At 39.5% G+C, this 15432-nt stretch overlaps 1 protein-coding gene across 6 annotated transcripts in view; it reads right to left on the bottom strand.

Moving 5' to 3' along the window:
• Positions 1–7504: 7504 nt before the first annotated feature.
• RAD21L1 (RAD21 cohesin complex component like 1) overlaps positions 7505–15432 on the bottom strand; it is a 44978-nt gene continuing 37050 nt past the window's right edge. For 3 of the 6 annotated variants that reach the window (XM_056811987.1, XM_056811989.1, XM_007474504.3), the window contains exons 13-14: positions 10344–10424; positions 7507–8476 (exon numbers count right to left, since the gene is read on the bottom strand). In XM_056811987.1, coding sequence (XP_056667965.1) covers positions 8288–8476; positions 10344–10424 — 270 coding nt within the window. In that variant the 3' untranslated portion in view covers positions 7507–8287. Of the gene's footprint in view, positions 8477–10343; positions 10425–15432 lie in introns of all 6 variants that reach the window. The other 3 variants (XM_056811988.1, XM_056811990.1, XM_056811991.1) reach the window with 3 other exon arrangements.

Genomic DNA, 15432 nt, shown 5'->3' with positions numbered 1-15432 from the left:
CAATTTGCTGGGATTTCTGATTTATCGTTTGATGATCCCTCCTCCTCCTCTGTTCCATTTGCTTTTTGTTTTTTACCTGTATAGAAGCTGTCTATTGTGATTTCTTTCTTCTTTTTCTGTTGTTTGCTCATATTTACCCCTTCTTTGCTCCCTGCATTTGTCTGTGCTCTTGCTCCTCTCATTTTTTTTTTTGTTTTGGGGTTTCCTGTCAGTCTTCTCTCTTGGAGCTTTGACAGAAGATCTCTCCATGCAGTCTGTGGGGGAGGTGTGTTGTAGTTGGAACTTCCCTGTCCTCTGGAGGCTTTTGATTGGATTAAAGTCCAGCAGTCTGTGGGGAAGGGGTGTTGGAGCTTGGGCTTCCCAGACCTCTGAAGACTTTTGATGGGATTAAGTTCATCTGGATTGGGCTGGATGTGCTCTGAGGCCAAAATCTCCTGGAAGACTGGAGAAATATGGAGGGTCTCTGCCACTCTGACCAGGCTGCCTGTTCTGTGCTCCCTCTCCAGCTCCTTCCCCACCACCTGTGTTTGATGCTCTGAGCTTGGCACAGCCCTGCCCTCAAGGTACACCCTCCAGACAAACGCCTTTGCCCACCCAGAGGTTCCCACTGCCACTGGAGGCTTAGCACTCTAGTTTTGGGGGGAGGGGTCCTGGGACCTTCCTTCTGCCTTCCCCTTAAACCCGAGTGTTCTCAAATTTCAGCTTTTGGGGGGGGTGTACCTTTTGGATTGAGTCCAGCAGGAGGGTTCCTTGGCTCTGTCTTGTTGTTAGGTTTGATTTGCAGTCCCCTAGGAGTATTTAGTTTGTAATTGATAAGGAAAGGTATTTAGAGGTCTGAATGTTTGTTGCTTCTTATGCCACCATCTTGACTCCACCTCCCCCATTATGTCTTGCTCGAACAGTGAACATATTTTATTTTAATGTTATTGGGTTTTTTACTTTTCTTCTTCTAGGTTGTCTTTTACTTCTATTATCTGCATTCCTAATATATTTCTCTCTCCTTTATTTCCCTAGTGAGGCTTGCCATTGCAGATTCATGCTTTTCTATTCATTATTTTGCTGTGCAAGGTTTAAATTCTACTCTCATAATTTTTACTTCTTTTTTTTTATTTAAACATTATTTTATTTGGTCGTTTTCATACATTATTCACTGGAAACAAAGATCGTTTTCTTTTCCTCCCCCCCCCCCCGCCTTTCCCTCTCCCATAGCCGACGCATGATTCCACTGGTTATCACATGTGTTCTTGACTCGAACCCATTTCCCTGTTGTTGGAATTTGCATTATAGTTTTACTTCTTTTTTAAACTACTCAGGAACAGGAAGTTGTGGTTCCATGTTCTTCTCAAGTTCTGGATCATTTTCCTTTATTCTGTAGTATTTATTCATAAGTGTCTGACCTCATTTACCAGATCTGGAGGTCATATTTCCCTCTATTCTCCATTACCATTCTTCATGTTGATTTATCTGATTATGTTAAAGGTCTTTGAGTTTTCTTCCCAAAATTTTTGGTTCTTTCAATTGATCCTTTTTTCCCTTATTACTCACTTCCTAATTCTCTCTCCTCTGACTACGGTTTCCTTGGGGACTGGATCTCAAAATGTCCTGGCCTTCTTCCATACTGGGAAATTTATGGTTCACCTGCTTAGGTTTCTGCCTTAAGTGACTTGAGTGGTCAGACTTGGCCCCATTTGAGTTCACTGCTCTTTCTCTAAGGTTTGGTGGAATGCTGCATAACTTCTCACATACATGATGTCCTGTCCTGGTGACTCATACCACTCCCTCAGTTCTCTGGTCTGGCACCAGCAATTCAGAGGTTTGCAATATGGGGGCTTTCAAGTTGTAGTCCCTGGAAGCCTTTTGCTCCTAAAGGGCTATAGCCAAACTGGCTGTCTAGGCCTGAGCAAACTTCTACAACCTGGTCCTGTGATCTTCATGGAACTGGAAAGAAGGGGATTAAGGGATGGAGGGGTTTTAATAACCCTTACCTTCCATCTTAGAGTCGATACTATATCTTGGTTCTAAGGCAGACGAGCAATAAGAGCTAGGTGATGGAGATTAAGTGACTTGACCAGGGTCACACAGCTAGGTGGTATCTGAGGCCTGATTTGAACCCAGGACCTCCCATCTCTAGGCCTAGCTCTCAATCCACTGAGCTACCCAGCTTTCCTTGGAGAGGTGATTTTAGATACAAACCTGGGCCATGAATCTGCTAATACAGCCTCACCCCTGGTAGTGTGGAAGGGGGAATAGGGTTGATATTTGAGGTGAGGTTGGTGAATTTCAGGTCCTTGGATTTATTTGTTGTTTAACCTTCTTTTGGATGCTGGGTGCCCTGGATCCTAGAGACAGCTGAAATTGGAGTTGTTTTATCTTTGGTACATAATTTCTGTTTTGGAAAGGTTTGAGAGGTGGCGGGGAAATGGAGAAAATGTCTGCTGTGCCCTCCTGTTGTTCATGTCCTCTAGAAGCCTGGTGAATGTCACCTGCTGCTCCTTAGCTCCAGACCCAGCTTCTGCTTGGACATAGAACTCAGCATTGTTCTTCCCATTTCTTCACAAAGCTAAGTCCTAGATGCCTTCCCTTTGTGGGATTGTCTCTAGTCATTTCTGACTCTTTGGCAGTCTGGTTCCTTGGCTACTAAGGACCAGTGGTGCTTCTTCTCCTGGAGCATAGCGAGTAGGTCCTTGGAGCAGCCACAACAGGGCTATGTAACTGTCAAATCTCCCCTTTAGATAACTGGAGTCAGCTGCATCTGATCATCTGTTATCTGGACACCTCTACTCCAGTTTCTTGCTCTCAGCTCTGACTGTGTTCTCCTAAAGGTCAGGTGTACAACAGATATGTGAAGGTGATTTAATCATCTTCAAATGCCATGATTTAATCCATCATCCTCACTGTGGTCCTAACAGTTGTACCCAGAGCAAGTATATTGGCTCCAACACCCTCAAGGCAACATCACTAATTCTATCTTCTAGAGGGAGAAATATTCAACATCATAAACAAACACCTCATCTTCTGAATTTATTAAACTTGATTAGATTCATCTTGGTCATATCCTCTACTGTACAGGTATTTGTCAAAGTGCTTTTAAAAATGTATTATTCGAATATAGAAATACATTTTGAAGATAATACATGAACAACCGAACTTGAATTGCTTGTCATCTCCAGGAGAGGGGGAGGGAAAAAAGGAGGGAGACCATTTGGATCATATAACTTTGAAAAACTTATGTGGAAACTTGTTATTAAAATTAAAAAATAATGTATTATTCTGCCTTAAGGTTCACCTAGATAGTCTAAATAAAGATTCCGTGAGCATTCAAAGCTGAGCCAAAGAAAGCCAGCTAATTGCTACTCATTCATAGGGAGGCAGCGTTTAAAATTCCCCTTTTTGAATGCTTTTATTTCTCCCATTTTTGGGGAGTTTTTTTACTTAAAAGACTACACTTCCCAGATGTCTCTGCTGGCAGCTTTCCCAGTGAGGTGGGAATAAGCATTCCCAGCCATCATTCTCCTAGACAGAGAGGAAGCAACTGATGAAGAATTATCATGGATGCATCATAGACCAGGTGACTTTGTCACCAGAAAAGTAAGTGTCAACTAGAATCCTAATTGAATAGTGAGGAAAAACACATGGGAGGGGGATTAGAAGTATAAATAAAAGGTTAAAATCTAGAAAAGACTTAATTATCTTTATTGTGCCTTAATATTCATAGGAAATAGGCTAGGGGAATTAGTTGTATTTGAATAGTTTACCTGCATTCTATTTTCTTTAAGAAAAAGGTTACATTTGAACCTGGAACTTCCTGTTTCTAGGTCTGGCCCTCTATCCACTGAGTCACCTGGCTGCCCCCAGTGTTAGGTAATTTCTTAATGCAGACAGCATCCATTTATAATATTGTGATACTGGGACCAAAATACACTCATGAGACGATGTATATTTATTATTTTGGGTATATAAGAAAACTGCCATGAAAGGGTCCATCATCCTTTGTTAACTATGAATTAAATGGATCTCCATCATCAAGGGCCTCTCATTTTTACTTTTCTACTTGCTTTCTCCCTAGTTCAAAGTTTGAGGAGATAAACGCCTGGTTCTATGGACAAGGAAAAGAGTGAACTTCCTGGGCCTTCAAATTCTACCTTTTTAACATAGGAGGATTGAGAGGTGGTTAGGTAGTTCAGTGGAATCAGAACCAGCCCCCAAGGTGGGAGGTTCTGGGTTTAAACCTGGCCTCAGTCACTTCTTAGCCATGTGACTCTGGGCAAATCACTTAACTCTCATTGCCTAACTTACTGCTCTTTTGTCTTAGAATCAATGGAGAAGATAAAGGGTTTTAAAAATAAAATAAAAATAAAGTGGAGGTACAAACTAAAAATGAGAGGAGTGTTTCTTCTGACTTCTGAGTTCTGCCCTTAACTCTGATCTTTGGGCAAGAACTGGGAATATAATCAGGCAAGGGCTACATAAATGAATCCCAAACATCTCTTCTAGCTCTGTTTTTTGCGTTCTAGAGTCCTTACTAGGGCTAATATGATTCTTAAACCATCCACATTTTAAGGGGAAATGCATTTAAGAATGTTGTCCTAGATTTTAGCATGATTCAGTGTATTTTTACTAGCATTTTAATGAGTACTATGAGCATGGAATCAGTATCTTAGGGGTTTCTAAACATATAATCTTAGTGTGGAGATAGGATTAACTCTCCCCTTGTCTATTTTTAGCTAATAAAATCAAGAATTTAAAGTACCCCTACTTACCATTAAGTATGAAAGTTCCCAAGTCACTTACTAGAGTAAGCTTATACCTCCAAAGTCCACTGACTGCTTCCCCCCCCACTCAGCTTGGGAGTGCTAGGCAAATTGAAAGACTGCCATTGGTTTCTGTGAAGGAGTGACAGGATGTGATGTGGGAAAAAAGGGTATAAAAAGAGACCAACATGGTCTAGCATTCATTCCCTTCCTGGTGTTTGGAGAGATTGGTTCTGGAGATCCCTGCCTTGGCTTGGAGGAGACCTTTTCCCTGTATCTTGTGTTGGTTTGCTGGGTGAGTGGAACTCTGGCTGAAGACACCACCAGGACTTCTGGCTGAAGATTACAAGGAAATCCGTGTAGGGACATGGGATATGGGGAAGCCCCTGTGGGGCTGAGCCTCACTTCACTGGAGAAAGGCTGGTCGGTTTGTTAAAATCTGTCTCTTTAACTACATTTTTCCACTTTCACTCTTTCCACCTCTTTGTAAATAAAGCTGCTAAAAGTCATTTTGACTTAAGCTATATTTTAAATCCAGCGTTTTGCTGATACGAAAAACTACAAACAATTTTTCAGTGCCCTCAAGACTGTCTATGGGCCATTAAAACCCACTACCACTCCCTTGCTATCCTCTGACGGTGACACTCTCATAAAAGATAAAAAAGGCATCAGCAACAGGTAGAAAGAACACTTCAGTCAGCTTCTCAACAGACCCTCTTCAGTCGACCAAAGCGCCCTTGATCAGATCCCCCAAAACTGCACCATTGAACTTGATGTCCCTCTTTCAATAGAGGAAGTCCAAAAAGCCATTAAACAAATGAGTGCAGGCAAGGCATCCGGTAAAGATGGGATCCCAACCGAGGTGTACAAGGCCTTAAATGGCAAAGCACTTCAGGCACTCCATATAGTGCTGACCAGCATATGGGAAGAGGAAGACATGCCCCCAGAACTCAGAGATGCCTCCATCATAGCCCTATACAAGAACAAAGGCGCATTAGCAGCCTGTGACAACTACAGAGGCATCTCACTACTCTCCACTGCTGGAAAGATCCTCGCCCGTGTTATACTCAACAGACTCCTGTCATCTGTTTCAGAGCAGAACCTGCCTGAATCACAATGTGGCTTCCGACCAGATCACAGCACCATCGACATGGTCTTCACCGTGAGGCAAATGCAGGAAAAGTGCCTTGAGCAGAACCTAAGTCTCTACATTGTCTTCATAGACCTGGCAAAGGCGTTCAACACAGTGAACAGGGACACATTGTGGGTGATCCTTAGCAAGCTCGGTTGCCCAGCAAAACTTGTCAAACTGATCCAGCTCTTTCATGTTGACATGACAGGGGAAGTCCTATCTGGTGGAGAGACTTCCCATCGCTTCAACATCTCCAATGGCGTGAAACAAGGCTGTGTCCTTGCTCCGGTACTATTCAATCTATTTTTCATCCAAGTGTTGGGTGAAATTGGGTGAAATTGGGTGAAATCCATCACATGCTGTGATGGATCTAGACCTGGGCGTCTACATCAAATACCGACTGGATGGCTCACTATTCGACCTTCACCGCCTGACTGCAAAAACAAAGACAACAGAGAGACTCATCCTGGAAGCTCTCTTTGCAGATGACTGTGCTCTCATGGCTCACCAAGAAAATCATCTCCAAACCATTGCGGACAGGTTCTCCACCGCAACAAAACTGTTTGGCCTGACCATCAGCCGCAGCAAAACAGAGGTGCTGTTCCAACCTGCACCAGGGAGGCCAACTAACCAGCCGTGCATTACAATTGATGGCATGCAGCTTTCTAATGTCAACACTTTCATGTACCTGGGCAGCACCATCCCCAAAGACGGGTCCCTAGACCATGAGATCAATGCCAGGATCCAAAAGGCCAGCCAGGCACTCGGGCGGCTGCGCTCCAAAGTCCTCCAACACAGAGGTGTAAGCACTGCGACGAAGCTCAAAGTGTATAACACAGTGGTCCTCAGCTCGCTCCTGTATGGTTGTGAGACATGGACACTGTACCGGAAGCACATGAAACAGCTGGAGCAATTCCACCAACGCTCGCTCCGGTCAATCATGAGGATCTGATGGCAGGACCGAATCACCAATCAGGAAGTCCTCGACAGAGCCAACTCCACCAGCATCGAAGTAATGGTCCTCCAAACCCAGCTACGATGGTCTGGACACGTCATCCGCCTGGACCCACAGCGAATACCAAGACAGGTATTCTATGGTGAACTGTCAGCTGGACTCAGGAAACGAGGCTGACCAAAGAAAAGATTCAAGGATCAGCTAAAGTCAAACTTGAAGTGGGCTGGCATGACACCAAAGCAACTAGAACTTGCTGCCTCTGACAGAAGCAGCTGGCGAACCCCCATTAACCATGCCGCCACCACCTTTGAAGATGAGCGAAGTCAACGTCACGCACCCTGCGCGTGAATGCCGACATCAGGCCACAACCACACCTCCCATAACAACTGGCGTCCCAGGCCCCATGTGCCACAAACTCTGTACCTCAGTCTTTGGACTCCAAAGCCACATGAGGGTACACCGTAGATGAAACTGCACAAAGATAATAGTCATTCTCTGTCACCGAGAGACTACCACGACTACTACTATATTTTAAATTCAGTGACCACAATGTTACTTTATAACTACCATATTTAGCATAAAGCCTAAATTTATCTTACAGTAGATATTTCTAAATTTCCTTTTGAAATAATGATGGCTATTAACTTCAGATGTTCTTCTAGGCATTTAACACATCAAATTTGTAAACACCTGGTGAGAAAAGAATATTTATTTCAATGACCTGTACTATTTCTGTAGGTACATTTAGCACACTGATAAGTTTCAGTGTTTTACTATAAGAAAGTGTTTGCTTTACAGACATTTTAAAATTAACAATATTTATAAAAATATACAAGACTGTCATAATAAACAGGAAACATTAATGACTTGCAAATAGCCATAGGTGATTTGGAACACTGAGAATGAATGTCAAGAACTATAAAATAAAGCACTTAGGAAAAATCAAATGCACACATTTATCCCATGTAAAATGTAAATGACATTATCCATTGGGCAATAACAGGAAATAGTTAAGTGCTAATTAACTCAATAACATTTGAGTAATCAATTAAAATATTCCAATTTTAAGAGAAGCATTTCTCTTTCTGAATAATTTCTAAACCCACTGACATACTTTAAAAAATTATCTAAAAATAAAATCAATTGTCTATTGTAAATCTATTTAAAGTTTATTGTAATGTTTAGCTAGATTAATATACTTAGGTAAAATATTTAAGCCAGATTATTAAAAAATGACATACTATTATAATGAATCATTTACTAACACATGCACTTTCCAGGCATTATTTCTTATTTTGGCATTAAAGGTAGAAAGTGGGAAGACTTCCTTTCGACTTAATGGACCAAATTTTTAGCTGTTTCCACAGTTACTCTACAAAGAACTGGAAGATCTAGCTAGAAAATGAACTGAAGATGCAGCCCTAAAGGCTTTGGATTTCTCACTGGCACTCATATTTGATGGAACATTGGTCCCACTGTTGCTATAATGTCTGCATAGGGGGCACTCTGACTAAGCTCAATGGCTTGCTGTTTCTTGAGGACAAGGAAGCTATAAAACTTGGCAGCGACTTGTTTTTGGTCATTGTTTCTGCAGAGTTCCATCAGACTAAAGGACTTCGTTCCCATATTGTTGGAATGCTGAGAAAAGAAGAAAGGAGAAAAAAGAAAAAAAGAGTCAAAAGTAGACCTCAGGGTATGTAATGGGGTATCATCACTATCATTTTAAGAGAAGAAATTATATCTCTGGATGGAGAAATGATAGCACTTATGTAAAATTTTATCAAAATACCAGTCACCAATACAAATCTCACATTTTGACATAAATAGGATCACAAAATTTGGAGCCAACAGGGAACTTTGAATTCACAGAGTCTGAACCCCTCATTTTACAGGAAAGAAAATTTCAGAGATTTTCAAAGTTCAGAGATGTTAAATGACCTGTACAATGTTAACTGGTAGCTGAATCAGTATTCAAATCAAAATCCCTTGACTTCAAATTCAATGCATTACCATTGTTTCTAATAACAGTTCACACATCTATCACACTTTAAATTCACAAAATGCTTTCCATGCATCAAGCTTGTGAGGTAAGCTAGCCAAAAGTATTCTTATCTCCATCTTACAGATGAGGAAACTGAGGTTTAAGGACACAAAATAGCTTGCGTAAGATCACACACCTATTTGGGCGCAAGGACTTGGCTTTAAATAGGGCAGCTAGATGGTGCAGTGGCTAGAATGCTGGTTCTGGGGTCAAGGAAGACTCATCTTCTGAGTTCAAATCTAGCCTCAGATTTTTCCTAGTTGGTTGATCCCTGGGCAAGTCACTGACCCTTGTTTGCCTCTGTTTCCTCATCTGCAAAATTAGCTGGAGAAGGAAATGGCAAATTACTCTGGTATCTTTGCCAAGAAAACCCCAAATGGGGTTATGAAGAGTTGGACATAGCTGAAAGGCAGAACAACCACATGGCTTGACTTGGGCCTTTCCCCTGTAAGTATAGCAGTCATTATTCTATTTGATATCACAGAACTAGGTCAGGTGTTAAAAATGACCTCTAGAAGGCAAACCAAGTCTCCATTTGTTTATTCCCTTGAAAGGGTAGAGGTGAGGCGCACAAGTTGTAAGGATAGCTTTTCTATTTATGTGCTATCCCTGAGAAGGAGTAAGATTTTAACTTATTGTCAGCTGTCAATAAACTCTACCATAGCAGTGATGGTCAGCCAGATAAGAACAACAGGACACAGGATATGTACTTGGGAGAGGAATGGGAAGCTGATAGGAAACCAAACCTCACATTTTTACCTATAATCAGACCTGCTCATGACAACAACATAAGTAGAAATAATCATACAATGGAGTCAGGAGAACTGAAGAACACAGATAACTCTATGCATGATCAGGGGCCAGAGATTTCAATCAATTGAAAAGCATTTGTTAATCACCTATCATGCCAGGCACTAAGTTAGGCCAGAGAAATACAAATACAAGTACCCTGAAGGAGGTTACATTCCAATGGGAGAGACAAGCACCTATATAAGTATACCCAGAGGGGCAGTGAGGTGACTCAGAACACCAGGGCTAGACATGGGAGGACCTAGTTCCAATGTGGCCTCAGACCCTTCCTAGCTGTGTGATCCTGGGCAAGTCACTTAACTCTCTTTGCTTGGCCATTGACCTTCTGTCTTAGAGCTGTTACTAAGAAGGACAGTGAGGTGTTTTGTTTTTTTTAAGCATATATGGAATATAAAGAGAATAAATGCAATGTAGTTTGAGAGGGACAACACTAACATTTGGCGGTATCTGCAATTCCCTTCCCTCTTCTGAGGCTTAAATTCCTTATCTTTTAAATAAAGGAGTTGGACTAGATATATAAGGTCCTTTCTAGCACAGTCTTTTCTGAATATATAGATCTCTTATTCCACAGCCGCCTGATCTCTAGAATAACTTATTCACTGTCATTTCATCAATGTCTGGTAGTTTTTAGCAAGTCAGTATGTCTTTTCTTACCCGTAAATAATCTAACATTTGAAGTGTTCTTTGATTCCACTTTCTTTCCTCAGTAATTTTCTCATTCTCCAAAGTCTCCTCCTTGAAAAGATGGATAAAATACATCTCAAAAGAAGACTTCCATAATTGTCCTTATGAGAATGTTTTAGAGGATTTTCCTCTTACTGCTAAAAAAGTGAAGAAATCAGTTTGTTGGGGGTAGTTGTAATTTTTAATGATCTATATTTTTGGACAGGTATAGATGTAATGATAATACTTGCATGTAACAAAAGAGAATTTTTTAAGTGTTTTCAATTGGGTTTGACTAGATGCTCTCTAAGTTTCTTCCAGTGCTAACACTCTATGATTCTACTCAATGCTTCATAAATTTCCATATCTAAATGAAATAGGTGATAGAATACTTCAAAAGTAACTTCCAGTGCTGAGTGGTTTTTCTACAGTAGGGGTCAGCAGCTTCTCAGAGTAGTGTGCCAAGTCTTTGGCAATAATTATTCATTCCTTTAAAAGAAGGAGAGCGGATCTCAGGCCACATTTTCCCAGCTTCCTTACCCCATGCTGTTGCTGAACTCAGTTTGTTGGCAGGGATCAACAAATGCTACTCTGAGCCCAGGGTACAATAATGGAGTGAACAGACCAGAATCACAGAATGTTAAGAGTTGTAAAGGACTTCAGAAGCTATCTAGTCTAAGTCATAAGTATCCAAGCAATGATTCTCGCTAAATAAAATGTACCTGGTAAGTGCTTAGCCTTTCTGGGCTTGATGACCTCAGTTGAGAGGGCACCTACTACATTTCCCAAGGCTGACCCTTGGTTAGGGCCAAAGCAGGACATGTTAGAAAGTTAGCTTTTCCTTAAGGCTAATGTAAATATTTAAAGAAGGAAGGAAGTCTTATGGAATTTCTACATTATTTTGCTAAGAGGAAATACTTAAACTGAAGAGTTTAACTGAAAAGCTCTCAAACTAAAGAGTTAAAAGGCTATTTTTGTTACATACTTTACTTCAGAGGATAAAATATTCATGTTTGAATCATAATGTCATATTTATTTGACACAATAAATTGCTTGTTGCTCCAAAGCAATGTATATACATATGTGTATATAAATACATACATATCATCTGTACAAGATGATTCTGAGATCTATATATCTAGCTTTATATCACCATAGTGTCTCGATCTACTTAGTTGAAGTGCATAATTCAATAGGAACACTTTCCAATTTGAAAAATCACATTATTTATATTTCAAGTAACTTTTCTTTTATGGAGATTTAATGATTGACTTTTTAAGAGAATTTTCAGAACATGGTTTGCAAAAATTCCCTGCTCATTATTATAAACATGTAAACTAAAGTAATCCTTTAAGGTTATAATACAATAAATATTAAAGAACATTTTATTTTTTTAGGGCAGCTAGCTGATGCAGTAAATAGAGGGCTGGGCCTGGAGTCAGGAAGATTCATCTTCCTGAGTTCAAATCTGGCTTCAGACACTTACCAGCTGGGTAACCCTGGACAAGTCTCTTAGCCCTATTTCCCTCAGTTTCCTCAACTATAAAATAAGCTGGAAAAGGAAATGACAAACTATTCCAGTATCTTCACCAAGAAAACCCCAAATGGGAGTCAGAAGTGACTGAATAACAATGACAAAATTTATTTATTTTTAATCTAAATAATTCTTTTAAAAGCAAACATTTTTTATTTCTAGATACCCAGTGTATAGTTTTTCATGGTTAGGTGGAATAGGGCAATGGGATTAAATCCCTGATATTCTCTTCTTCCTCAAAAAAAAAAAAAAGTTCTTTTCTACCACTCTGACTGACAGGTAATAACCAGAGATGCCATTTTCAGTTAATAAAATGTCTATTCTGCCCATTGTCCAAAAACATCAGTCCCACTCTCTGTCATTCTACCATTATAAGTTCATCCTTACAATGATCATTTTGAAGATTCTCATTTACAAGTTAAACTTTTATCAGCTAAAACCTTAGAAAGGGTTATTAAAACCCTTCAAAGATGCACAAGATAGGAACCTTGGATAATGTTAATTGAAAGCATGCCAGGGAAGATGAACTAACTAAACAAGTTTACCTATGTCACGATTCTGCCTACGTTACATGCCAGTCAAAACTCACTTTGAGCTATGTTACTGCCCTCCCTTGCATAGCATGGAAACCCTGATCACTTTCCTAATATTTCTTTAATTCCACAGGCTCCAAGATGCTTTTTAGGAGGTTTAGAAAATTTTGGCATATTTGTGAATATCTGTAGATAAGGGAAATGATAGAGATTCTCAATTACCTCTCCCATCCCACTACGACCTTTAGAATTTTAGACTTTGCTTCAAATAAAAATGTACTCCCTGGATTATTTCTATGTCCCATTCCTCATCTCAATTTGATTGGTTAAAAATGTAATAATTCTATTTTAATATTTATCCTAAATTACTTCTGCTAAAACTAGAACACATTCCCATATATCCTGTCCTCAGTATGGAATGACATTTTTTGCTAATAATGAATTAAAAAAAAAAAGCAAAAAGTAGAGCTCTGACTTTTCATTGAACATTTACCAGACTGTGGCTATATGTATTACACAGAGTAAGAATTGGTAGAATTGGTGAGTTCACTCTAATAAAGCCTATACACTTAATCTATGTGGACATTTATCAACTGAATCAATTGTGTGGAAATCCTAATGGATTGTTAAAACAGATGAATTGGAAGGTTTGGAGAGCCTGTGATCCAGGATCATGCCTAGATATATGTATCTATGTATGCAAAGTAAAATAAAATATTTAAATTATTTAAATTATTCCCCTCACCCTCTCAAACAAACACAACATTTGTTGATTCTCATTTGGATGATGAGAGAGATGCTTTGGCCTGATTTATCTAGGTAATTGCTTTTATTATCCACTCAATTTTAAGTGGACAGGAACAGGCTAATTTTATCTCCCCAGACCTTTGCTACTACAGTCAAATTTTTTCACAAGGGGAATTTTTACTTTTATAATTTTTATAAATTATCATTTTAGGTACAATGTCACATGACATAATACACAATGAAACTATATGGTAACTGTTTTTGTTTGTTTATTTTATTTTTTAAAACCCTTACCTTCCATCTTAGAATCAATACTGTGTATTGGTTCCAAAGCAGAAGAGCTAGGCAATGGGGGTTAAGTGACTTGTCCAGGGTCACACAGCTAGGAAGTATCTGAGGCCAGACTTTAATCTAGGACCCCCCCCCCATTCCTCCCCCTCCGTCTCTAGGCCTGGCTCTTCATCCACTGAGCCACCCAGCTGCCCCTGCTTATGGTAACTGTTTTTAAAAAATCACTTCATTTACAAATAATTTTTATGCAAAGTTTGCAAAGACGTCCTTGGAAATTTTTTTCCTACATATTCACAAAACTCATTCACTAAAATATTATAAGACTCAGCCATATAGAATGGCCATTTTTATTAATATAAATTAATTTGTTTCCCAAAATAATCTAGTAATATATTCCAGGTAATTTGTAAAGTTCTCAAAATAAGTACACGGAAAGGAAAACAATAGAATTGAGCCCTTAATCTTTTTAAAAGTACAATATTTTAATTAAAATAAATAAGAATGTTATTGAGTAGATGGATTTTCTTCAGTCCTTATCCTTGCCCTCTCTGCAACCTTTGGTATTGTTGATCACCTCTTCCTGGATATGTTCTTCTCTTTTGTTTTTTTTGTGACTTTCCCTTGGTTTTCCTTTTAGCCTATTTGACTACTTCTCAGGGTTCTTTGCTGGATCTTCATCTATGTCATGTCCACTAACTGTAGGTATCTCCCCAAATTCTCTCCTGGGCCTCCTACTCCATCTACCCCATCTCACTTGGTGATCTCATCATCTTCCATGAGTTCAATTATTATCTCTATACATAAGATACATATATTCAGCCCTAGTCTCACTTCTGAGGTCTAATTCTATATTAGACATTTTGATCTGGATATTCCATAGGTATCTCAAATTCAACTTGACCAAAATTAAACTCATTATCTTTCTTACTAAACACTGCCCTCTTCCTGACTTCTTTATTGCTATGGAGGGCACCAACATCTGCCAGTCATTCTGGTTCATAACCTTTGTGTCATCTCCAACTCCTTCCTCTGGCTCACCTCATCTATCCAAGCAATTGACAAATCTTATAACTGATACCTTCTCAACATCTCCTATATACATCACCCTCCCTCTAGTCACCCAGCCACTTCTTACCTCTCACTTCTTTTCTGGACAACTGTAATAACCTTCTAATTTGTGTCCCTGCCTCAAGTCTCTTCCTTCCCCAACCCATCTTCCACAAAGCTGATTTTCATAAAATATATGTAAATCTCCCTCTCTAATAAATTTCAGTAGCTTCCTATTACCTCTAGGTCCAAAAAGAAAAGCCATTGACATTTAGAGTTCTTTATTGCCTGGCTCCTTCCTCTCTTTCCATTCTTTTAAAACTTCCATTCCATATATTTCAGCAATACCAGCCCATTATCTGTTCATTGCATCATCTGTCTCTGTGCTGTTTTCTGTGTATCTCCTGTATTTAGGGAATTTTTCCTTCCACACCTCTGCTGCTTAGTTTCCCTGGCTTCCTTCAAAAATTGACTCAAATCCAATCTTGTGCAGGCCTCTCCAAGTCCCTTGAGTTATTATGGCCACTTTCTCTAAGGCTATCTTCCATCTACTTTGTATGTATCTTGCATGACTCTCTCTCTGTATATAAATGTTGTGTGTGTGTGTGTATATATGTATGCATATATACACACATATAGATAGGTAGATATAGATATATAGGGCAGCTAGGTGGTGCAGGGGATAGATATCTGGGCCTAGAGTCAAGAGTTCAAATCTGGCCTCAGACACTAACTCTGTGACCTGGGCAACTTAATCTTATCTGCCTCAGTTTCCTTATCAGGAAAATGGTCCAGAGAAGCAATAGCAAACTACTCCAATATCTTTGCCAAGAAAACCCCAAATGAATTAAACTGTTAACAAAAACAAAGAAACTGTGCAAAGTAAAGAAACATTCCATATTTATATTTTATACATCTGAAATTTTAC

The sequence above is a fragment of the Monodelphis domestica genome, chromosome 1 (assembly GCF_027887165.1).
Source record: "Monodelphis domestica isolate mMonDom1 chromosome 1, mMonDom1.pri, whole genome shotgun sequence".
NCBI classification, from domain to species: Eukaryota; Metazoa; Chordata; class Mammalia; order Didelphimorphia; family Didelphidae; genus Monodelphis; species Monodelphis domestica.
The sequence above is the reverse complement of the archived record's forward strand: the minus strand, read 5'-3'. Positions and strand labels throughout refer to the sequence as shown.